Source organism: Copidosoma floridanum, unplaced genomic scaffold (genome assembly GCF_036245765.1).
Source record: "Copidosoma floridanum isolate Cflo_tuat_1 unplaced genomic scaffold, Cflo_Japanese_pri ptg000020l, whole genome shotgun sequence".
Classification (NCBI taxonomy): domain Eukaryota; kingdom Metazoa; phylum Arthropoda; class Insecta; order Hymenoptera; family Encyrtidae; genus Copidosoma; species Copidosoma floridanum.
The window spans coordinates 19788738-19815137 of NW_028321897.1; the positions used below are offsets into that span (position 1 = coordinate 19788738).

General features: G+C 31.5%; 1 protein-coding gene across 1 annotated transcript in view; it reads left to right on the top strand.

Annotated features, from left to right (window-relative positions):
* LOC106636407 (calcineurin-binding protein cabin-1) overlaps positions 1-26400 on the top strand; it is a 431120-nt gene that overhangs the window by 349068 nt on the left and 55652 nt on the right. Inside the window, exon 14 of the mRNA XM_089593628.1 lies at positions 23837-24538. Coding sequence (XP_089449754.1) covers positions 23837-24538 — 702 coding nt within the window. The remainder of the gene's footprint in view (positions 1-23836; positions 24539-26400) is intronic.

Consider the following 26400-nt stretch of genomic DNA (forward strand, 5'->3'; position numbering starts at 1 on the left):
TCGTAACCACTAAAAGACAGTAATAGTGCTTCACAAACTTATATGTACATGTGTGGAAGAGGCTAGTATGAAAGCCACTGTAATGAAGCTGAATAAATATTAAATAAGAATGTTTATCTGTGCTCTTAACTGTCCTTCAATCTATACTTAAATACTTCAACTCCACAGATTATTTCAGAGTGCATCTACATAGAGAGCCTGTAATCCAACGTTACCACAAATTAAGCCCTAAACTAATCTCTGTGTACCCATTACTTTTACCACTGATTAGTTTACAGCTTGAATAGGGGTAGCTTTTCTATCAAATTTTGCTTAGTGATCCTCTAGGAGTATCACATCACCTTCTTCTATCACCGCGGTCTGCTGCCATATTCAGCTACTTTCTTAAAGCGCGTGCTTAAACTTTCACTATACATGTACAGTTGTAGTACATGGACATGGATTATAAAATTTGAAACGTTCGCCTTGAATAGGTAGACGAACATGGTGGCAGACCGTGGTATTGAGGGAAAGTGTCGTGGAAGTCCTAGAAGGTCACTAACTTTGCGGGGTAGTGTGGCTGAAGACCCAATTTTTTGGACCGCATGGTTGATAAAAGCTGGAGAGAGGAAGACAGAATTTTACACGCATAAAATTTATTACATAGTCTCTAAAGAAAATGATTAAGAATTTTTAGCTCTTTTTGACCATGTCATTTTTTTAATAACTAATATTGACTTCAACCCACGTGTTATTTTGGTGCAATACATAAGTATAATATATATATATATATATATACACATAAATATATATATAAATTCCTATTGTCTATACCTAAGTAAAGTATAGTGCTTCCCACTTCATACAGAATGTTATTTAATCTAGCAGTCGATTAAGGTACATCAGTTGTTTGAAAATTAGAGAAAATTTTTTTGATATCGCCATACTGATTGAAAAATAATAATTGTTAGAATAGGAGTGGCGTTGGCTTCTAGTGGTAAGCGTGCTTGCTACTGATACAACGCTGTTCTAGGGGTCGTGGATTCAATTCCCAGTGAGTGCAGATTTTTTCAAAAACTGTTTTCACCGGAAAAAGTTCCTATGTAACCCCGGCTGTTTCGGGGCGGGTTTTTCCGTGAAATTTTCCTTCAGAGTAATTCCAGGGTTTTTTCCTTGCTCCACAGGTCTTCGGGCCTGGGTGAATGCGAAACAGTGTTAGGGCCTAATAGGTAGGGATTAGTGGGCCCGATGCCAGGCAGGGATCGCCGTCCTTGCCGGCGAGGAGTGGTCCCTGAAACATGGGGCTTCTCCGGGGATGCTGATTAGCCTGGTTTCGATGCTTCGGACCCAGGCTACACAGTGGCGAGTTGACCCGATGCACTTCCCCCCGGTGCAGAGAGTGTCAGCTTAACTGACAAAGTGTGTTACACCGGAGATACTTCCACTGTGCCCATGCTATGATTTTTATGGTATCAATTAAAAGAGAAGATTTAATGGGTGTGGCAATACACCCCCACACATAGGTGGTGAGTGGGTGGCCCCGGTGACTGAGCCAATAGGCTGTCGCAGTAACCCGATAAAAAAAAAAAAAAAAAAAAGTAATTGTTAGAATATTATTATTAATTAAATATTAACATTAGTATTCTTAAAACTCTCAAATTGATAACCATAATCGCGATTATTATTCATTTTTTTTGAATCCTATTGGAATTCGGATTGAAACTCTGGTAGTACGCACCCTCGTGGAAAATATGTGAAGCTAGGAGAGAAGGCCCTTATCAACTGTACCATGCATGTAATCGATACCATCCATATTGCATATATTCAATTGTATTGCGTAATTTGACTAAAATTTATTGTTTTGTTATAAATATACAAGATTATAACTAATTTTTGTATTTATTCTTACCCCAAGTAGTGTAAGATATAATTAATATATTTTTTTTTTTTTTTTTGGTTATGCTGTAGAATCCCATATAACATGCTTAATATTTTTTACTTCGAATCACAAAGTTTCATTTTTAAATTATAAAAAGCAAAAGCTTAGCGGTCTCGAGCCATCGAGCGGTATACCTGATTCTGCGATCGCGTTACATATAACTTACGTCTTCTGAAACAAGCTACCGTCGCAAAACTCAAACTACGCGTGCAACCTCAAACAATCTTATAAAACGCTCATCTTACAAAATCAATTCGCATCAGTACACCAAATAATGTGGTTAATCAACAATTTCAACATTTTTTACTGTGGATGTACACAATAAATATCATACACAATTTCGACAGCAACTTGTACTTAATGTAAAATCCGAAAGATCAGCAGTTTTAACCATCAATTACTGTGAAATCATTGCACCATGACTGTGCTTGTGTCAGTCGAGGATAATTAGGTTGAGCTCTGATTGGTTGTTCAGATCCTACACTTGATGCGTCCTCCTTAAACGCAAGAGTATAAAAACTCCTCGCTCATAACAATATTCGCCTTTTCTCTTTCATCAAGTGCTCCAAATAACCCATAAAGGTTAGAGAGTAACTTCTGTTGCGTCTTTAAAGTGGATGTGAGACGTGAGACTTAATTCGGTGACTAAGCTGTGTGAGAAAAGCTCGAGCAAATCAGGCCACTGTAAACTCGCCTGAAAAGTGAATCGAGGAGGAACAAGAAAGAAAGGACCGTTGACTTGGGTTCTGACGTTAAAAGCAGAAGCCTAATTATTATCATCGCCACAAGTGCTCTCGCGTAGGATTAGGAACATCATTGCGGTCAACGTTGTAAGATCTTGTGACTGTGTGCGCGTAAGCAGTAGCTAACCAATGATCATAGAAGTAAGTTAAGTTAAGAAAACTATCAATTCTATAACATTGTGAATGCGAATCTGAAACTTTATTATCTATACTATTTGTAGAATTAACTATTTGTAGCTTTTCTAAATTTATTAAATCATTAGATAAGACATTACTTGGTTGTTGATTAAATTTCCTTTCTTAAATTAACAACAGTCTAATTACTGAGTTATATGAAATATTTTAAGATCTAATAATTGTAACTGATTGGCACATAATTCTTACCTTAATGAATAAATTGAATATCAAGGAAAAATAAAATAGACACTGTATGACAAAGACCTTAACAAAAACGTGAGATAAAAAGACGAATGAAATACGCTACTACTGTATGACATACGACATGAATTCTAACAGTGAGTCAACGCCAGCTCAGCGTACAGCACTTCATACACATCGCTCAATGAATTTTAACACCACTACGCCGAGTCAACCATGACAAAAAAAAGATTGCTGTAAGTTAAAGCATATAAGGCCTTTGGGCCGATGCGATGGCTGACTCCTGACAAACAAAAATTAAATTTGTTTGTTTGTAGAACGAATCTACGAGTTCCGCCCTTTACTTATAAAAGTTCGGACGTAACAATGCAATTAAAATCATGCATTTTTTGTAGCACTTCTTATTCCAAGTAGTGTAGGATATAATTCAAATAGTATTATTTTTGTAGGTTACGCAATTAAAATTAGATCTCTATAGATCTTCATACAGCTAGAAGAAGTATATTTACTACAAAACTGTTTCCCATCAAGCAGACAGTTTATTGAGTGTGGGAAAATCTTTCATGTAGGGCGCATTATTGAATCCGAAAAAATGTCGAATGCATTACTTAATACAATAATATTGAATATAATGATATATTTACAAATAAGTAAACTAAAAGATGATCTCCTTACTATCACAAAAGAAATATCAGGAGCGCGTGGTGGCTCGGTTGGCTGGTTTGTGGGACGGTACGCGGGAGACTGCAGGTTCAATTCTTGGCCAGTGCGACACTCCCGAGCATGTGGTTTTTTACGCAATGCTCCTCGTGAAGGCATGGGCGACTTCTCGCAGCAATAATGGCCTACCACTTAGATCATTTGCTCTTGAGATGGTCTAAGTGACATTATTACCGTACCAACGAAACCACAACTGTAATATCCAACAATGTGAACATGTAACCCATAATTGTATCATGTAATCAATACGGCATGTGTACCAATATAATGTAGTAATGTGTTTTACTGTACCGAGGCTATATGTACTCGTTTATAATAAAATCTAAAAATAAATACACTACTTAAATTGGTATTTATTTTTGGAAAAAAAAGGAATATCAGAATCTGAAATAATTATTGTTTTTAAAAATGTTCTTAGAACATACTTACATACTTTTGCTTACACATTTTCTGATACCTATGGCTTTGACCTATGTTTCCAAGGCCAGAACTTATTTATATTGCGCAAATACATTTTCTACGTAAATACATTTTTATTACCCGAAAAAACATAAAGTAACGAATTTTGATTGTGTGCGTGTCGAGTAGAACAACCATAATACACCAACAAATTTGAAATTTTTTGGAGAGACACACGGCTTCTTTTTTTAATTTAGCATTTATTTTTTTTAATTCTTTTGTGTTAATGTCTACAAAATATTAGCTTTGCAATAGCAAATTTATAAAAAAAAAAAAAAAAAAAAAACTAAGAGCTAATGTGTGTTCTTTATGTGACAGCCGTCACAGCTTCCTCTTCGAGCATAAAAAAATAGCCTGAGCGTGGCATTAATAGCTAAGTTCAAACAATTATCCTATAAGAAGTGTTCGGAGTATGTTACTCCGTGTTGACCAAAAAAATAAAGCACACTGTAGATACACCACATGTTGAATACACTGTTTTCTTTTAGCTACTTGATAGGATTGAAATTTTACTCACCATTAGATACGCCAAATTCCACCCATGCATTAAAAATAAACCTGCAACAACCCTACAAAATGAGAAATTTAATCCACTAATTCTATACTTATCTTAACATATTGTGTTGATAAATAATATGTTGATAAATTAGTATGTTTTAGTATGAGGTGTGGTTACAGGCTACTTCATTACTCATTAATTCATTCGTTTATACCACGATTTTCAATCACGAAGGAAACCAAGGCTTTTACAAGCCACTCCGTAAATAAATAAAATTAAAAATAATATATGTACCAATCATCGAACAACTGTGGGGGCTTACTGGCCACATAACTAATTAGTACAGCATTATTTAACAACATACGCCCCATTCACGAAGTAGTTGGAAGTACAATTGGAAGCCTCCAAAAATTGAACCTGTTCTATGTGAAGCGAAGAATAATAGAATAACAAGATTTGTCATTACAGTCCAGGAAGATGATGTCTCTTCCATTTTGACGAAGTTACACAAGTATTTTGACGAGCTCAGAAAACAATAGGATCAAAAAGCCAACATCCCTACAAATACAAGGCATATAATCAGTGTAACACTACTTATCTATTAAACTGCCATTTAGTTTGTAACCTTGTACCCGGCTATCTAGGTACATGCACATAAGCAAAACGCTCTACAGGTAACTGTGCAGCTCTGGCCCTTCTAGTACTACTGCCGTGACCTGGCGTCGTAGCTCAAAGTGTGAACAACTGTTAATTTTTCCTAATACCACTGGCTCACCTTTAAAAAACCACTATAATGCCCGCAACGAGCCACTACAATGCTTTCGAGAAGCCACTACCCGTGAACTTTGGAGCCACTAACCACTAACCCGTAGCCACTACCTGGTTCACTCCAGGGGGGCACGGAGTGTGCCTCAAGACTTGAGTCACCGTTAGCTACGTTGCATAGCCACTAACACGTGACCACAGAGAGCCACTAACCTATAGAGAAGGACAGAAAACACGCTGCCCTCACTGTCTCATGCACCTTGCGCATGCTACAGTTGCTGTACAAAAACATGAATCGTACTCACTGATGTCTTCACTTCTTTCCAGCTTCTTAGGACTCTTGGTCTTGGATGTCAGCTACGGCCTTGCTCTTGTGATGACTCTCGCAGCCCCCTCCCTCCATTACACCCAACTCTACTCAAATGCCCAAGGCCAGCTACTTCTCCTTGCTCAATACCTTGGAAATCTCCTACCAGCAACTCTCAATCAATCAAGTACCGTCGATCAGCGATTTCTTATTGATTTATTATTCTTTTGATTATTTAATCATTTCTTATCCCTTATTGGCATAATGATTTGACCGTTAAATCGTACCGGCACCTCCATCGGTCTGGTCCTCACATTTTTAGAATGTTCTACTTCATCAACAGTGATGGCTCTGCGCTGTCATGAGCAACCTACCCACAACCAACCAATAAGCCACACCTCCCATGCTTTAGTCCCGTCAGCCCGTCAGCGTCACTCATTGAGCATGAGCGCACGACTCATAGCCTGAGAAGCATTAGCCGAACGCCCAGAGCACACACACACAGGCACTTAAGCCTAAAGCTTATGGGCTTACTACAGCCAGACATTTGCGTGCGTATGCTTGACGCTGCGACTTCGTCACGAATTTTAAGAGTTGCAATATGCAAGGTCAACTGTCATTGTCATATTCTTCTTTAGATAAACAAAAAGAGATATTATTAGAATCACTTTCATCGGTAGTGGTGGTCCGACATTAGTTAATCAACTACCCATCATTATATTCTGTTTAGAACAAGAAATGGCTTTACTTTTTTGTAGAAATCTCATGTGTTTAATGCAACAATTTATCTTAGTAACGAACATTATGCATTGTTTTCTGAAAAACCCTATATTTAACTGTTATTTTAGAATTAGTTACATGTCTATCCACAGAGTTGACAATAAAACATGTAAAATCACTCATTACTATACTCATAATGTAAGACTAGCTCATTGCCCTGAAATTCGAAGTTATCTTGTTATTAGGAGAGTAACAGTATCAGATTTTTTGGATGAATTTATAGTGAAATGAAATCTTTTTTTTAAATTTAATAATAAATTTTTCTTATGACAAAACTCACATGATAATAACATCTCCAGCTTAAAAAAGTTGTAGAACTTTGTGTTTGTTCATATCTTCGTACCGCTGAAGGTGGTGGCACAATTGATATGGAGTTCAAAGAGGACGTTCTTACGTTACACTGTATAAGATACAAAATGTAGTGACATGATACAGATGCTAAAATGCAATGAACTCAGCTTATTTAAAAATTGTTAAAAAAAAAAAAAAAAAAAAAAAAAAAAAAAAAACTAAATACAGTTTGATTATTAGACTGGCCTAGTGTTGTAGTTTTATGATCGTGATTATTAAGATTGTATTGATTTGACTTATGGACCTCGATTGTTGTATATTCATGCGTTGAGTAACTGTAAAGCCCAATTAGTAAATAACAAACAATAAATAACAATTTAGACAATTTACAACAATTTGAAGCATAGGTTATTTTTCGTTATTGTTAAAATCACTTTGGTAAATTTGTTTCATATTGCACAATGTTCTGTTTTTTGAAGTTAGACTTCTATAAGTGCGTCATGCTCGAGAGTTAATCAACGATTTCTGAATTTCGACCTTGAGAATATACCTAAATGGAGTGAATTTTTTACTTAATTTCATCTTTACCCCACCTCCCTCTTTATACTGCTACTTGACGGTCTTACTGAAACACACTTAACTTGAAAGTTGAACTAGCGGTCTCCTGTACACAAACCGAATCCCTTATTCACTGAGCTATAAGAGGTCCTGATACAAGAAATTTAGTTACTACATATTATAGTACTGTTTGTAACTTGATATTAATATATAAATATTCGTTTACTATTCGTTAATTAATTAGGTTTGATTATAAATTAATTCAATTAAAAAATTGTTAATGTCAAACGAATTTTTTTAGTTTACTACTTTTTTCCCAAACTTGAATTTAAACACAATATCGTTTTATAGAAGGTATATTTCCATTTATACATGTTTACAATATAATTTTATACAAGTATAACTTCATGCCTGGGTACCCAAGCTAATACTGTTCACTGTTTTTTTCTTATTTTTTATTTAAGAGTATAAATTCGCCAATCGTGACAATAATTTTTAAGCCATTCTCACTAATAGCTTAAAAATTAAAAGTTATTTAAAATATTAATGAATGATGAACCCAAATGCACACTATTACTTTTATCTTATTATGGTAAACATTTTATCGTATCTTAGCAGGGAAAATTTAAGATATTTTTTTTGTAAATCTATTGCTTATTAATTATTAGAGTTATTTAAAAACGTTGTCTGCTTCCTTATTAAACATGGACTAGCAACTTCGTAAATACAGTACAGTTGTAAGAAATGTTACTTTAATGTTCAATTGAAAAATATAAAAATTAGTCTCGAAATATTATGTTCCAACAGTCATAGCCACGGTTACCAATCTACACTATTTTTCGACATTGGTAACATTTTACTAAGTTCTCCTGAAGAAAATTGTTTGTTAATCTTTGGGCAAGCTACAACTTGTGCTAAGTACCATAGCTCAACTATTTTTTTGTTTCACATACATGTGTGTGGGTGGGTGTGTACGTGCGTGTGTATGTGTTGAACAAAGGTGACTTAAATGGATGTCATTCGGGAAAGGTATCCCAAGTCTCATTAGGAGGACAATTTCGTACTTTCGTGACTGTCCACATAACTTTTAAATGTTAACTATTATATATCTTAATAGCACGTAAAGCTGCACACGTGATCTTACATAAATATATCTTCCTATTTTATATAGTTATTTTAAGTGTATTAAGCTTCTTACCATCCTCTATCCCCCACCCATCGTCCTCAAAATACCTTGTTATTCGTTTATTTTCTTGCTGTTTTATTTATTCAATGACATCCCTCTTTATCCCCCTCTATCCTCCACGCGTCCCCCACTCATCCCCCTCCATTCTCCTCCATCTCACTTTTTTTATAATAATATCCTAAAATAATAAAGAAAAACAAACTATTCTTGTACCAAAATAGTAGTTTATTTCGAAAACGATGCACATTATAAATTTATAAATTGTGAATTTCCATACTTTTTTTTAAGTTTTCTAACCTTGAAAATCCTTTTTCCCATTTTGTACAAGTTTGTTTAATTTTATATTTACTGTGAATTTTCACATATCTATTTGATGTGTTGATCTCTTAAATTTTTTATTACAGTATATACATATATTTGTTATTTATAAACTGTGTTCCTTTTGATGTCTAATATAATTTTGTTTTTAGATAAATACAATTTTACAAGTATCGCAAACGCATGATAATTTTCGATGTGACTCATCAGTAAGGCTGATGACGTGCTCCCTGCCTTAGACACAGAAGAGGTGTGGGGCTTAGACTGACTCGATCGCGCTTATATATGAATCGTGTGGGAATTTCGCTGCTTGACGGGAGCGAACTATTAGAGGCTTGGCCACCTGGTGAGTAGAGCCTGAAGTGCAAGAGATGTTAGGGGCCACATCACTCCCCGCCTAGTCACGACGATTGTGTAACGGGAGGAAGTGACGATATGAAAGTCGAGGGTGTGAAGGCATGAGAGGGAGAGAGATGCTAAGAAAGTGAGTTGAGAGTCTCGTTGGATCTCCGGGTCTTCCACGCTCCGTTGCGAGAGATGCGGGGCGCGTTGCCGCCGTGCGTGAACGAGTTGTGCGATGAGCGAATCGTGTGGTGCGGGGTGCGTTGCCGCCGTGCGTGAATTTCGCCGCTTGACGGGAGCGAACTATTAGGGGCTTGGCCACCTGACGAGTAGGGCCTGAAGCGCGAGAGATGTGAGACGCTACAGACATTACTTGAATTTTTACATCTCGAAAGGGCAACATATAAATTTGTTATTAGTCATCGAAAAAACTAATACAAAATCGGAAGTGATGATGAACTACTTGTACTTAATGTTATTTTTGGTATAACAACTTGACATCCTTTTTTGTCACCTGTAATTATTTCTGCTTTTATGTGATATTTGAATAATTTTGTTATTTTTCACCTTGTACCATTATAAAAGCCATCGGAAATACTTAAGTTTCTTATAAACATAACTGAAGTATCAATTTGCAAATTCAATTCGTGTGGTGAAAATCCTCGCATATTATTTAAAAATTCTATTGGAAAATTTATGTAAACATTATCATCTGTCCTATCAACTTTTTCATGAGTAGCATGGTCTATGCTATTATAAGTTATTCTTTCTACTTTCATGTTTTATAAATTTTTGTTGTTCAAAAAATAAGAACAAAAATAAAAGTATTTATTATGAGACTTTAATATTATACTATTTATCAAAGAAATATTAACATGCTTAAGAATTTTTGAACATGCATCGTTAGTTTTCAACTGTTCACTTTTTTTAAAACTATTTATTTTTTCATTCTTAATATCCAATAAAAACGACAAAAATTTTATTAACTATCGATCTAATATTTGTTTTTAAATGTAAAATTTGAAATATGTTCCAAATTTTTGAGTATTTAATAGTCTCTTACATTATGCTTAGTTTATTACCATATTTAACTACATGTAGAATTTGACTAAAATCACCTCCTTAAATTACTTATTTGTTTTCAAACGGTGTGTTTGTATTATACAAATCTTTTATGTCAACTATTTCTAAGGCTTTATTGGTATCATAGAAGCTTCGTCCCAAATTATGACATCAACTTCACGTAATTTTTTTTTATTAGATTCTAACTGTAAAACAGCACTTTCGGTTGAATTTAAATTCAACAGTAAACTTCGGTGCCATATCATTCCTTTTGGTAATAAAATCAAAGCTATACCTGTCTAAGCCATAGATAAAATTTTTCTTTTTATTGAAATAAAATAATATATCAATGTTTCATATAATAAAGTTGTACCAAAACCACCAGGAACTTCTATGAAAAAATTTTGTTTTCAATTTTATTTAACTTTAAAAACATTTCCCAGAATTTTTATTTGTAAACTTTATTTTCAGTTATGTCATTAATAGAATTTTCTGCTGTATGTGTGATTGTTTCTGATAAACCAAAGTTCACGCAAAATTTCTTATTAGAATTGAAAATTTTATTAAATCTCAAAGAGCTGTTTTTTTTATGCTTACAAACTTCAACGAAAGTTTTTTTATATTTTAGCCGAATCGTATTTTTTTTTTTAATTTCGGATATAATGTACCATAAAAAATTACGTATTTAAAATGGTAATACCACATTACTAGCTTCGTTAATAATGTGGTTAATCTGTCAATCATTTTCTACTAATGCTATAGTTATAGCTGTTTTTTTAAACGTATCTCAAATAGTATTATCAAAAGTTTTCAAGTCAAAAAATGATATTTTACCTCCTAACTTTGTTAAGTATTAATTCTTAGTAAAACCTTTTTTGATCTTTTGGAGTAACAACATTTACTTTAAATATGGTGAAATTTTTTTGGAAATATTTTAGTTTTTTTTATTTTTTTACTTTATTATCAAATGAGCCATATTTCAAAATTTTATAAATTTACTTTATACGTACTTTATAAATTTTGCGAAATTATCTTTTTTGTTCAAATCAAACCATGATGTCAAAGGAGTTTTCTAATAATAAATTGATTCCTCTACCTTGTTTTCTTTGAAAATAATTGCTTGTTTATTTTCTAAATGAACTGGCCAATGGTAGACTCAATGACTTCTACCGTAAAGAGAAAATTATTGAAGTTTCAATGCTACTTCCATGGGACTTAAGTAACTTCCATCAACTTATTGGCTTATTTTATCTTTTATGTCAGGATTTTCAAATTTCTTTTCTCTTTCTCATTTATAAAAAACCCTGTTACTAAAGATGTGAATGTTATAGAAAGTGTATTTAATACTTTAGATAGTAGCACAATATTCTACATTTATGTGACAGTTATATTTTTTTAATAAGTACTTATGATAAGAAACAACCATTAAATTATTAACAGGAATTTTTATGTCACTTAAATGGATTATACAATTGTAATTACCACTCGTATTGTTTTTTCTTTTATATCCTCCATTACCCCTAGACTATGTGTTTGTGCGACATCTGACTATCACACCTAAAAACATCGATTTGCCAGTTCGATGATTATACGTGTAGATATAAATCCGCTATCTTACATATCAATATTAACCTTTGGTTTGGACTTAAACATGTAATATCTTTTTTTTTTACTATGCAATTTTGTACTTTCTCCATTTTATTAGAGTGACATTTTAAACTGTGGATTCTTTGAGTTTTATTTTACCATGGATTTTAGTATGATTGCATTGGCTCAACATTAAAAAGGTAAAGAGCTACGTTAAAGAACACATATCTAAAATTTAATCTGTCTTGCAAGCCAAAAATTGTTTTCATCTCTTTATTTCTTTTCAAGTGCAAATCCTGCTACTTATTTTTTTAAATGACGCACTAAAAATTCATTAAAAAAAACACAATTAATAATTTTTAAGTCACTTTGTACAAAACAAATTAATTTAAGCGGCGTTGGCTAAGTAATAAGCGTACTTGTTACTGATAAAACGCTGTTCTAGTGGTCGTGGGTTTGATTCCCGGTAAATGCAGATTTTTTCAAAAATTGTTTTCATCGGGAAATTTTCATTTAACACCGGCTGTTTCGGAGCGGGTTTTTTCGTGAAAGTTTCCTTCAGAGTAATTGCAGAGTTTTTTCCATACCTCACAGGTCTACGGGCCTGGGTTAATGCGAAACAGTGTTAGGGCTTAAGGTAGGAGTTAGTGGATCCGATGCGCCAGGTAGGGATCGCCCACCTTCCCTGAAACATGGGGCTTCTCCGGGGATGCTTATTAGTCTGGATCAGATGCTTCGGCAGAGAGCGCCAGCTTAACCAGCGAGGAGTGGACGACCTGAATTATGGAGTTCTCTCTGGGAAAAGGCGAATGGATTCCATGCACTATTGGTGCAGAAAATGCCAGCTTGACTTGCAAGATATTTCACCAGAGATATTCGCATTGTACCCATGGATTTGGTATAACATATTAGTAGAAGGGTTGGAAAATGGGTGCGGCAATACACCCCCACACATAGGTTGTGGGTGGATGGCCCTGGTGATTTGGTTTAAGAGCTGTCATTGTAACCCGGTAAAAAAAATGAAAAAATAAGTAATTAATTTGTCAAAAGTATTTCTAATTTTTTCGTGTTTTTGATTATCTGACTAACTTCTAAATTATAAAAATTCTAATACTTGAATATTTTATCTTTAAATTTAATGTGCCAATATTTTTGATTAGGTTACTTTTCGATGAAAGATTATAAAAAAAAAAAAAAAAAAAAATAAGAACCTTTTTTATTGCCATCCCTTGGCGTCTGAAGATAAAAGTTTATTCTTGTACTTATTAAATTACTTGAAATTTATTTATATTACTTCTATTGCATTTTTTTAAGGTATTTAAAAACCAGCAATGTAATAATAAGTTTGTTTATTATTCATTACCAAGTATAAGAATTAATATTTGAAATTTTTATGTCCATACTCTATTTATATTGACTTATTTATTAAAATATTATAAAATTTTTTCATGGTTTTATTTTTCTTCAAAATATACTTAAATCAACATTTTTAAATGAATTATGTTAAGATAACGTCAAAAACAGGACAAATGGAATTAGTATTGAAATTCACAGCTTCTCAGATTCAATTAATGTTTACGTTATGGTTAATTTCCTTAATAACAATACTTATACAACTGAAAATTCAAATACTAATCAATACTTAATCAATTTTTTCATAGAATTAATAATTCTAGTTATTATGATTTGTACGATTTTGAAAATCTAACAAAAAATTTAATTGATGATATCTTACGAAATTCATTTAGAAAACAAAAAGAAATTTGTCGTCATAATTGAAAAGTTTTAATAAAAAAAGAAATTTAAACCAATTACTTAACAATACTATAACTTAAAGACACAAATTTAATAAAAAAATTTTCTGATAAATCATATAATATAATAGATAATTATTATTCAGAAAAACATTAAAAGACGTTAAACATTAAACAAACACAAAAATCTTATAATAACTTAATAGTTTATCGTACTAAACCTAACAATTTAAAAACTCATTAGATACTAGTTTACATCAAAAACATGGGAATGGATACTTATTCAACAATAAAATTGTTTCTCTTTTTTTGTATAGTAAGGACTATTTTAATTTTAAAACAAGATTAATGATGGTTTTAAATATTCGGAAGAAAATGAATTTTTATTTTAACTTTATTTTTGGGAATAAATATTTCAAAAATGTAAGAGTTCTTAAAATTATTTTCAAATATTGATTAAATCAGAAATTTATGGTTCGTCAATTGAAATACAAAGTTTTTGCGGATATAATAAATCTACTGATTGCAATTGTTGTTAAAAATTCTATAAACGTGTTAAATTTTGGTGATTGTTCATATTATTTAAAATTGAATATTCAATTTTCAGAAACTGTGGATTCTGGCATATTTAAGTGATTGTGTTATGGTGGTATTGAAAGAAAACTACGAAATCTTATATAAATTTAATCTGAAACAAGAAAAAAATCTGAGTACAAATAATAAATAATACATTTAATAATGAAAATTTAAATCGAATTTTGGATGTATTCTAAATGAAAATAATGATTTATCAATAAATCCTGGGTTTTATGGTAAAATGAGTTATAAGTCTATGTAGTATTCAGCAGTAGTTCGGCCAAAAGAAAGGAAAAAGTAAACGTGTTGTCGAAAGAGAAAAGTTCGTCTTAGTCCGTTAAGTAAATATAATTTATAATTAAAAGTACTTTTACTTTATGATGAAACTTTTAGAATACTTATCAGGTATTACAATAGTGTGCTCAGTTTTACATCTTTTAAAAGTAGGGAAAAAACCCAATAAAGAAAAGGCATATAAAATAGTAAATTTCAAGGAAAAACTTTCAATGTTGCGTAAAACACGTTTAATTGTGATCCTAATGAGAAACCAAAAAATAGTCACGTGTATATACATATGTATGGTAATAATAAAATTGCTATTGATCTAAGGCTAAAATCTATAATTAATAGTAAGATTCTTAAAAAAAATATCTTAACTTTGACTAACATAATAAAGGACAATTCAATAGCAAAAAAGTTACATTTACATCAAATTATAAATATACAAAAGCTTCTAAATTGTAGAATGATTTTTTTAAGAAAAACTGCCCTGAAAAAACATACATTCAATAAACCATTGACTGCAACATGTAGTGCTATTATAATTTTGAGCTCTGGACTTTTAGAAAGCTTCGATCTTTGTGTATACTCAAAAGAATTACCCGATAATCGTCATAGAGAAACATTTTTAAATAAACAATTTTATTTTATTGATCCCGTGGTGTTTCTATTATTTTTTCCTCTAGGGGATTTAGGATGGAGTACTAATTAGCCTGAAAATTAATTAAATAAGAAATAGAAGCTAACTATTATTATATTATTCCTACAGACTGTCTTACAGACCAAACGAAATACGTTTTAATCCATTATTGTATTGGAGACGGCTGACACAACAGTTTTATTTTTATTCTTACATTGTGATTAAATACAAGCGTTTGAGTTATCGAAGATATAATGAAAAAAATTAGAAATTGAATGTTATTAACGTTAATTAGACGCAGTTTTTAATAGTGCATCCAAAATTTCTAAACATTTTGAGACAAAGGAAAAAATTGGAATTCTTTTTATACTCCCATCTACATACATTAGAAGTCCAAGATGTATGTAAAAACATTATCAAGATGCAATGTCTGTAAGAAGGAAATGAGGTACACCAGATTTATTTATAATAGTAACATGCAATCCTTAATGGAAAGAAATACAGTTAATTTCATTAAAATTTCTTAAAAATACAAGACCAAATAATATTTCAAACATAACTGTTTGACTATTTTACTTAAAATTAATGTCAGTTTTGGATGAAATCATTAAAAATAATATATATTCAGTGAAGTATTAGCATATGTTTATACCATCGGAATTCTAAAAATGTGGTCTACCTTATGCACACCTTCTTATAACTTTGCGTCCTGATAAAAAAATTATTACACATGAACAAATTGATGCAATTATTTCAGCTAAAATTCCTTCGTAATATCGTTAATTCGGCATATCGTTAGGAATACTAATTTGGTTCTCTCTCATCCACGATTTTTTGGATTAGGGGTCAAAAGTTGAGACTTGTACTCACAGGGGGTGGGAAACTCTAGTGCAAATTTTTATTTTCATCCACCTGGTGGTTTCGAATTTCTGACGAGTCGTGGTAATGGTATTGATGCAAAAAAAACCAATAATTTTTGGGGGTATTTTACAAGAGTAGCTTACTTTTCGCGTTCCATTGACTATTTGATAGCGAAACAAATGAATTTGACTAACTGTTCGGTCAAAATCTGAGTAATTTCCAGCTTCTTGTCTGCAATCGAAAACAGCTAAAAGGTCGACGTTGCACTGCAGCTTTCTGCAGCCAATGTTTTGAGGGATGATAATATTACGACGGGCTTTCGATGATATCGAGTTTCATTTGGTACCGACTAGCCGTCATTGACATATATAGTAACAACGGTAATGTAATGCGTCGTTACTATTGTTATATTTAACCACTATACAGATTAAAAGTTAATTAGTTGCAAGGTCGTAAATGCTAGAAAATACGAGTGCCTCAGTGCGAAATAATCAGAGAAAATTATCATCAAGTGGATATTATTGCATATCTATAATATGTAGATGAAATCTATATGACATATTATTTTTATAACATATTAAATTATATATTCATTGAATGACTTTGAGTAAAACATAAATAAATATATAGTCCTTTAACTTTCAATATAAATGATTTTATATGGTGATAAGTTGCTTGGAATGCCCCACACAGTTAACTATACAATATAACAGTTAACTTTATAATTTAATACATAATAATAATGACGCTGTGCGCAACGAACCCCTATAATTATTTATGATTTTAAATTTTTTCTTGGTGATGAGATAGTTTAGATAGTCTTAAAGTAATTTAATAATGAAGCAGATTAAAAATGATAGATAAATCCATATACGACGCGTACATGTCTGTATACTCATCAAGATCCGAGAAAGACTGTATGATCCCTGTTAGGTTCTCTAAAAGTAGCGGGACTGGCAAGGGGGTGGGGGGCCACGAAAAATGCGTGAGGGGCTGTTGGGGGTTTCGAAAAAAACTGCAATGTGTCAAAATAAGAGAGAAAATGACGGGTTTTTACCTTATTTTGTGAGGGGCATGTGGGGAGGCTGTAGAGGGATCGTGTAGAATGCCCCGCTGGGATAACTATATAATAAAATCGCGCAGTGGCTCAGTTGGCTACGTCGTGGGTCAGCGCGCGAGAGACCGTGGTTCAGTTTCCGGCCAGTGCGATTTTTTCGATCAAGTACCTCTATAAATTTTCACATGTGCTTTTTTACCATGCAATGCTCCTTAAGGAGGGTGTAGGCGACCTTCTCGCAGCGAAATTGCCTAATTTTCCTCTACTCCCCTCCCAGTAATGGGAGGCCTCCCATCCCCCTTTCCGTCCTTCTCCCAAGTGCTAAGTGCCCTAAGAAGTGCCCTTTACAGGAGCCGGACGTAAAGCACTATAATTAAAAAAAAACTATTATATATATATATATACGAGTGGGGCTAACGCCCCCCTGCGCGCACTGCGCGCCAACCCCCCAAGTTCCGAATATTTTATAAGAAATACATTTTTACAATTTTTGTGTATTTATCCTTATTTATTCTTAACTTTTTCAGTTACACAGTAAAATAATTGTTGGAAAATGATATATATTGGAATACGAAAAATTTGACGTCACCACGTCAAATTTGTAGTAGGAATTTGTGATTCCTGATACATCAAGTTATCTTGAAACATTCAAGTTATTATCTAAAATAAAAAAACTGGTGGTTGAAGTCATACAGTTGTAAATCTAGCTGTTTATCTTGAAAATAAACAAAAACTCATATTTAAAGAAAATACTATCAAAAATGTAATAAAACATTATCAAACACCCCTTACAGCTTGGTTTGAATTAAATAAAGTAGATGATTTTGCAAAATCACTAAAATATGTTAACATTCCAGAACATTACATTTTTGACAATAAACTTAAAATTTGAAAAAAAGAAAAGTTACACTGAAAAATATTGCTATAGGTAGATTAAACATAGTATCTACAAAAGATTATAAACGCTTTCTTTGAAAACTTATTTTAAATAAATTACATGGGGCTACATCGTTTGAAGACGTTAAAAAACATAATGGAATAACATAAAAAAATTTCAGGGTGCTGCAATTGCTATGGGTTTAATTGAACATGATTCTGAAATCGACAATATTTTTAAAGAAGCCATAACAATTATGTTTCCATACCAGTTTAGACAATTTTTTGCTTGGTTTTTGATTTCAGAAAACACTCAAGGAGATAAAATATTGAATAAATATAAAAAATATTTCACTGAAGACTTCGATAATGATAATAATAATTGTGCTCTTCTTCATATTAATCAAATTTTGGCATCAGAAGGTAAATCATGTGAGTCTTTTATTTTACCGACACCAACCATTAGAAACTATATAAATAATTGCAATATTGAGGAAATATCTTTCAGTAAAAAAATGTTCGATGTTGTGCACACAAATTTAAATGAAGATCAAAGAAAAATTTTTAAAACTATTTGTAAACAAGATGAAAAAGTATATTTCATAGATGGTCCTGGTGGATCCGAAAAAACCTACTTATATAAGACACTCATTTATTACTTTATTTCTAGAGGTAAAAATATTTTGTCAATGGCTTGGATAGGAATTGCATCTGTATTGCTACCAGAAGGTATGACCAGTCATAGAACATCGTTTACCTCTTGACTTAGATAATATTAAAAGTGTATTTTTAGAATTTGAAACTGAAAAAAAAAAATTAACGAAAGTTGATTTAATAATATGGGACGAGGCTTCTATGATTCCGAAAAAAGCTTTAGAAATCGTTGATAGAACGTTGAGAGACTTGTGTAATACAATTGGAGAAGGGGACATAGAAACATTTAATTTTCCTAAATCCTGGATAACAGATGATGTCTGTACCAACATATTTGGTAATTACAGCAACTGTTTTGACAATAACGTCATACTAACTTCACATAATGAATATACTTTTTTTTTAATTAATAAGATTTTAAGTAAATTACACGGGGAAACTAAAACTTATTACAGCATCGATACTGCAACATATAGAGGTGTTGATAAATCAGATGATAATATTCATATAAATTTTCCCGTAGAAATGTTAAACAACATTCGTAAAGGCTTGCCACCTCATGAACTTAAATTAAAAATAGGTACAATAGTAACGTTAATTCGAAATTTGAGTATATCAAACGGATTACGATATGTATCGGTACACGATTGCGAATTACTAAATTACTGAAGTATAACGTAGAAAGCGAAATAGTAACGGGAGAAAAAATTAGTAATAAAGTTTTCATTCCAAGAATTACATTAAATACTGAAAATACTTCATCATTACCTTTTATTCCACACAGAAAACAAGTCCTATTAGTTGTAGCATTTGCTATGACTATGAATAAGTCTCAAAGTCAAAATTTTGATAATATGGGATTATACTTGAAAAAACCAATATTTTCTCATGGTCAATTATACGTGGCTTTATCAAGATGCAAATATAAAAGTGAAATTTTTGTTCAAGTCGATAGAGAAAACAGTTTAGGGATTCAATATATAGTTTGGAAAGAAATTTTTAAATATAATAATGTATCTAATATTCGTAACATAATTTTATTATTATTTTTTTATGTGTAGGTAAAATTTATTAATTAATATAACATATCATGAATGTATATCGTGTTCATCTATTGTACCAATTTCAGCATTAATTTAAAACAAAATAGAAATGGACGTAAGTCTGCGTGGTTTCATGAGGCTTTATAAGATGACTTATAAAGTGATGCGAAACTTTCATTGTTTATATTAATGATACTCTAAATTTAACTTAAGTTTATGTACGTAAAAAGAAAAATTGTGTAATAATGGACTATACAAGTGATGATGATGTAATAATTATGCGCACCAATATATGTGTATGTATTATTTGGTTTCAAAATATTGTTAACTCCATATAAATTGGTTTTTAAACGAACTTAGTTCTATAAATAATGATGTTTTGCGCAACAACCCTCTATGAATCAATTTATGACTTTAAATTTCTTCTTGACGATGAAATAAATCTTGGCAATAAGACAGTTTTGTCTAAAGATAGGTAAAGACGGTATGATTACGGTCAGGTTTCAAAAAAGTGGTGTGGGGAGGCGGTGGGGGCCATGAAAAAATTCGTGGGGGTCAGTGGGAGGGCCATAGGGGGTAGGTGGGGGAATGTGGGATGTTTTTAGAAAAAATACTATACAATATTTCCATGTGATTTGGTAGGAATGTGGTAATAGACTTAAACACATTGACAGGGCTGGCAAAATGTAACGTCACAAAATGCTAACAAAAAAAGTCATCCCATTAAAAACTTTATGCTTACAAAGAAACCAAGGGATCCAGTAAATCAAAATACAATTAATTGTATTTAAGTTTAGCTGATTATAGTATGGTGCAGTAATCTGTAACTATTTGATTAAATATTAAAACATACATTATTATTATCCCATGAAGCCATACGTGGTTGAACCCCCTGGCTTGAATAAAGACTTATACCATACTTCTATACTATTCATATAAAATTTTGTGGTGGGGCGGTGGGCGACCATGAAAAATTGTGCGGGGGGTCGGTGGGGTGCTGTTGGGGGTTTTGAGGAATACTATGATATGTCAAAATAAGCAAGAAAATAACGGATTTTTACCTTATTTTGTGGGGAGTTGGTGGGGGGGGGGGCGGCGGGGGGAAAATGGGGGCCGGTGGGAAGTTTGCGTGGAATGCCCCACTGAGTTAACTATATAACATAGAATATATATATATATATATATATATATATATATATATATATATATATATATATATATATATATATACAAGTTACTACATATATATCGCTAGAGTCACGTGACCTCTTGGAATCCCAATGAGTTGCACACGTGCGCGTCAATTCGTGGTATATATATATGTGACTAGTAAGTTACTATAAGCTGTTGAGCATACACATACGCACACACATACATATTTGCGATTCCCTGTCGTCACGTCATTACTCTTTGTTATTAATAAAATTATGCTTTGTAATATCTTACATTAGATTAAAATTATTTTAAATTATAAAGGTATAATTTAATATTTAATTGCGAGTTTAATTATCTTACTCTCTTTTTTTAACAAATTTATCAGTAGTAGTTAACTAGTTTTCTACAAATTATTTAATCGCTTTCTCAGAAAACTCAATTATTTAAAAGAAAAACAATCGAAACATTATTTTCTTTCACGTAAGTATTTAGGGTTTCTGCTGGAAAATTAATTCAAATATTTATAAATTGCATGTCGAGGACTCAAAATGAATTTATTAAAAAATGACAATAAGCCTCTATTGGACGTAAATTGTCTAAGTTTTTCAACAAATTTTTTCTTATTCCTTAGTATCTGTTGTAGTAAAATTTAAAACAAATATTTTCATGACAAATTGCATAATTTTCAGAATTTCCTGCTTTAGAAATACCTGTATTATCATGTAATAAACTTTATAATATATTATCCCTATCTATAGACTCCACTCACTTAATTTCTTATCATCAAATAATATTGAAATGCAAACTTGGTTGTTTATATTTATATAATAAATAGTCATGCTCTAAACTACCAAGATTACATTTCAATATCATTTATGATTCATTATTTAAAATATGTTTAAGAGGAGATATGCATATTATCATATGTCTTATCATGACTCATGTGATTATATAAATGCCATAATTTTAGAATACTTGTTTCCAAAACAGTAAATAATTTGGATACTTATTCATTTCAGAACTTAAGTAAAAATATAACTCATGGTTTCAAGTTTTCACTTCTGTCGGCAGTCCCATGACTGCGAACTGTTTTTTTAATAAATTTTTTCATATTAGCTTAAAACTTTTTTTTACTCCAACTGACTATATATATTTCGTGAGTCACGTGACCGTTTGGAATCCTTATACGCAATTGGACTTGCATGGGTAATTAATACTATTTGATCTACACTTTACACTTATACAGTAATACTGTAGTAACATGAACTGTATACAGTTTACAGTATACACATCGACACATGGCAAAAAGATGTATACCAATATAGTACGTAGTTACACATAGTTAAAAGTTATCTTGGTAGCTTGGTACCTGATTATCTGACTCGATAGTTACGTACGCCATTAACCCGTACAAATGCGGTGTGAATCGAAATTTAAATACGCACTATGCGCACTGCGCAGCAGCTGCCGTTAGACAAGGAGAGAGTACTTAAGCCATATGCATACCCATACTACCATCTTTTGCCACACTTCGCCGTGCCACCAAGCTATTCTCTTCTTTTTTACGGCTGGCCAATACAGAGCAGACTTCCCCTCTACTCTGAACCCTTGTCGCCAACACTTTATTTTTTTTCACACACTACTCTCTGCAGGCATTGCCTTGCTTTTTAATGAGAGCGATTGGACACAAAACCAAGTGTTTTTTTTCATCCAAAATTGTCTAACGCACCTAAAGAAGTTTTCGCTTCAGAAAGTACATTATGATGCTTATTTTTCCACGCTGAATCGTTTGAAAATATTTTAAAAAGTGTTTTTGAGCTGGTTGAAACATTTATTTTGAGGTAAAAAAGTTTAAATGAATTTTTCAGCTGGAATTTCCCGTTCAAAAAAAAATTTTTTTTATAGCTTTTTGCATTTCTTTTTATAAAAGTTTTAGTTTATAGTGAGCATGATGCAAGTTTTAGCGCTAGATGGCGATTAAGGTAAAAATAACCGTATTAAGCATTTTTCTCTTACACTTTTGGAATTCTTTCTTTAAAATACTTATCATTCAGCAGTGCTGCCTCGAAATCTTGAATCGAAGTTAAAAATTAAAAATGATGGATCTAATATAACGGACCATACTTCAAAATCCAATAAATTTTGCTTGGAAAATTTTTTTTTTTCATTTGCAGCGTTAAATGTCTATAGAAAAAGTCTTTTTTAAGTTTGTAATTGAGTAGCTGCATTTTTTCTGTTCTCTAAAACTTTTGTTATCAGCCAAGTCTTACTATCTATTCTGCTTTTATTCTATTCTACTATTCATTCTACTGTTTTAATACATTTAAATTTATATTTTGTAAGGTACAAATTAATTTACAGTATTACTTTACGCTCTAAATAGGTATTGCACATTTCATTCAAGAAAATTTTAGAAAACTATAAAAGCTTAAAGAACAATCTTAAATCAAAATTATTGACAACTACATAACTCTATCACCTAAGACATTTTAACTTTGTCACTGGTAATATTATTATCTAAAGTTTGGTTAAGTCCTGAGTAAACTTTATTCAGACTAGTTTGGATACGGTTGTCTCACATGGAAGCATTTATTACTCGTATTTTGATAGTAAAGTATGCCAAAGTATACGACTTAAGAAAGTGCTTCTGTGAATAAATTATTTACCTTTGTGATAGTGGAGATAAAGCCATATGACTATTTTAATCCTTACTAATAGCTTAGACAACAGTTTTTTGTGTGGGATTGTACGTAAGTGAGAGAAAGGAAACAAGATAGAATAATAGAATAATAAATATGATATCTCTTTTTTCAAAACTATTTCGAAAGCTCAAACACCTTAAGAATATCAGTAGAGACGTTGGGGGCACACGTCAGTTGAAGTAGTACGTGATAAATGACTCGATGCTCTTTCACATGTACAATTTTCATAATGTTACTCTTTTTATTAGTTTTGATTTTGCTGTAATTTTATAATTATGGTCTTGGATTGTTGTGTTTAAATTCTAATAATTTTTTTCTTATTGCAGGCTAGTCAATTATTATATGAAATTGAAGCTCAGTATCCAAAGAGGATAATTCATAAAAATCCTCAAAATTTAGCAGTTGAGGCCTTAGAAGTATACTACAGGATTCATGCTAGTATTTTAAAATATTTAGAGCAACACGAAGGTAAAAGTCTTAAGAAATCTCTAGCCATTATTCTTGAGGGTAATCTTAAAAACTGCTTGCAGTCTCCATTTGCAAGCAACGGCTTGAAATTTGATGAAAACTCAATCGATAATAAGGGCAGTAATTTAAATTTATCAAAAGGTGATAAATTAAATGCTATTTCATTATCGTGTCCTAGCAATAAAAAAAAATTTAGTAACACTAGGTCATGCACAATAAATGATTTGAATAGGTTGAACTCTAATGATATATTACACATTGACCTTATGCAAGATGTTGTTACGCTGACTGACGAAATTATAACAAAAGTTTGTGCAATAGTCTCTGCAGAAAAACCAGATTCTGAAAAACAAAAAAAAGACAGCAAACTGAAACTTAAAGATGCTGGAATTACAACTTATGAACCTGAAGAAAAAAAGAAAAAACTGCACTATTTAAGCGAAAATCCTATTAACCACACAGATCATTACAAAACAGAAGGAGAGAAATGGAAATCTTTCAATTCTTATGACAAAAAAGCATTAGAAGGATCTGAAAAGTCTGATAAAAGATCTCATATGGTAATATAACAATTTCTTTGCATGATATTTCAATTGGATCGAAGTTAGTAGAAATGATATTATTTAGTATTTATTTAATTATTAAATTACTTTTAAGAAATTCTTATTTGTTAAATGTTTTTCTATATTATCTAATCGCATGAATTTGTCCATAAGCTAAGCTCTGTACATCTGAACTCCTTGTTACCTCTTTTCCCTAACGTTGTTTTTTAACAAAAGAATATTTTTAACTGCTTTTCGAAAATAGTGTTACTCCCTCTTTACAGATGCATCTGAAGTTAACATGGACTTCCCAGCTCAGAGATAAAATAATTTATTTTATCTCTTTGCTGTTACAAAAGGTTTCTTAGTACAGAAAAAAAATTAAGTATTTTATTGTGCTTTTGAAATCAACAAAACTTATTTAATGCGCTACTGTGGTCATCAAGAAAAAAGAGTAAAGAAACATTAATGAAGAAAAGTGTTATGGTATTAGCGAGTAAAACAATGTCCTTACATGACTTGTATGTGTACAATCATAATCTAACATAATGTTTGAATTTATTCTTTATCAAATGATCATATCTACTGTTCTATGGGACTATAAATTATTCTTCCAAAATGAACACTTGATCTAAAATGACGGTAGCATGTACTAAAAATCATTACAAAACTTCATTATTTTAAGTATATACTTAGAGAAATATTAAAAATTCTGGTACAACTGGATTGCTAGGTTTTCTTAAGAAACATAAAAAATTTTCATGTGCTGCCAAAAATAACGTGTTCTTAAATGATTTTGATTCATAAAAAATTTGATTTTATAGTTAATAACATTTTTCTAAATTTCTGTTAAAATCCAAACATTTTACTATAAGGCTTAAATACACTCTAAATTAAGATAAATGAATTTTATTATAAAGTTTCTTATTAAAAAAACTCGCTTAGACGGTGCACATTCCTCTTTTCTTTGGTGTAATCTCTGTATACAGGCAACGATCGACTAAATAGTAAAATTTTAGAATCTCTGCAATTGATACAAAGATTTCTCACATTGTTGATTTGTTAGACATAAAAAAAAAACTCTTCGAAAGAAAATACAATGAAAACTTTAAATCTCAGCTATTATAGTAGTTGATAGTTGGCTCAAACAGACAATACCCACAATGATATTAGCTTCAGATTTTACTAATTTTAATAGCTTAAAATATTTTATTTTATTTTTTTGCAATTTGCATACTAATATATAAAGCTTCAGCTAGCAAATTGATGTTGATTATACTTAAAGTAATATTTCAATTTAATAATGTTGTAACACAATGATTATTAAATTGGACTATCTTAGTTGTATTTTTCTTTCATAAGATTTTCACCGGGAAATCTTCTTACAATTTTTTTTTAACTGCTCACACTTTATGAATCTTAAATGATCCTCTTTCATAGTTAACTTACTTTTTCCGTCATCTAATTGGAAGGTCACCCTTTAATTCTTTTGCGTAGTCAATTAAATAATGTTAGAAAATAAAAATGTATTTGTATTGCATCTTAATTGCTGTAGTTATCCTAAAATTTTTTATATATTTTAGATTAAAAGAGTTGGTTTCTAAAAATTTCCACCTAAGTTCCAATATTTGTGGAAATATGACTTTTAATGAAAAAAATTAATTTTTAGCAAACAAATTACAGAAGATTGTAAGAAAGTAGTATACTCTTATAAAATAAGTCAATCATAATATTTTACTTCATTGTATGTTCGTTTGAAAAATTCGTAACGTCAGTTGAACATGCATGTTAACGGCAGAAAAAATTAAAGATGTAATCCTCGTCGTTTTTAACATTGCCTAAAAATTTTGATCAAAAACAAATTTTAATTTCTTAAAACT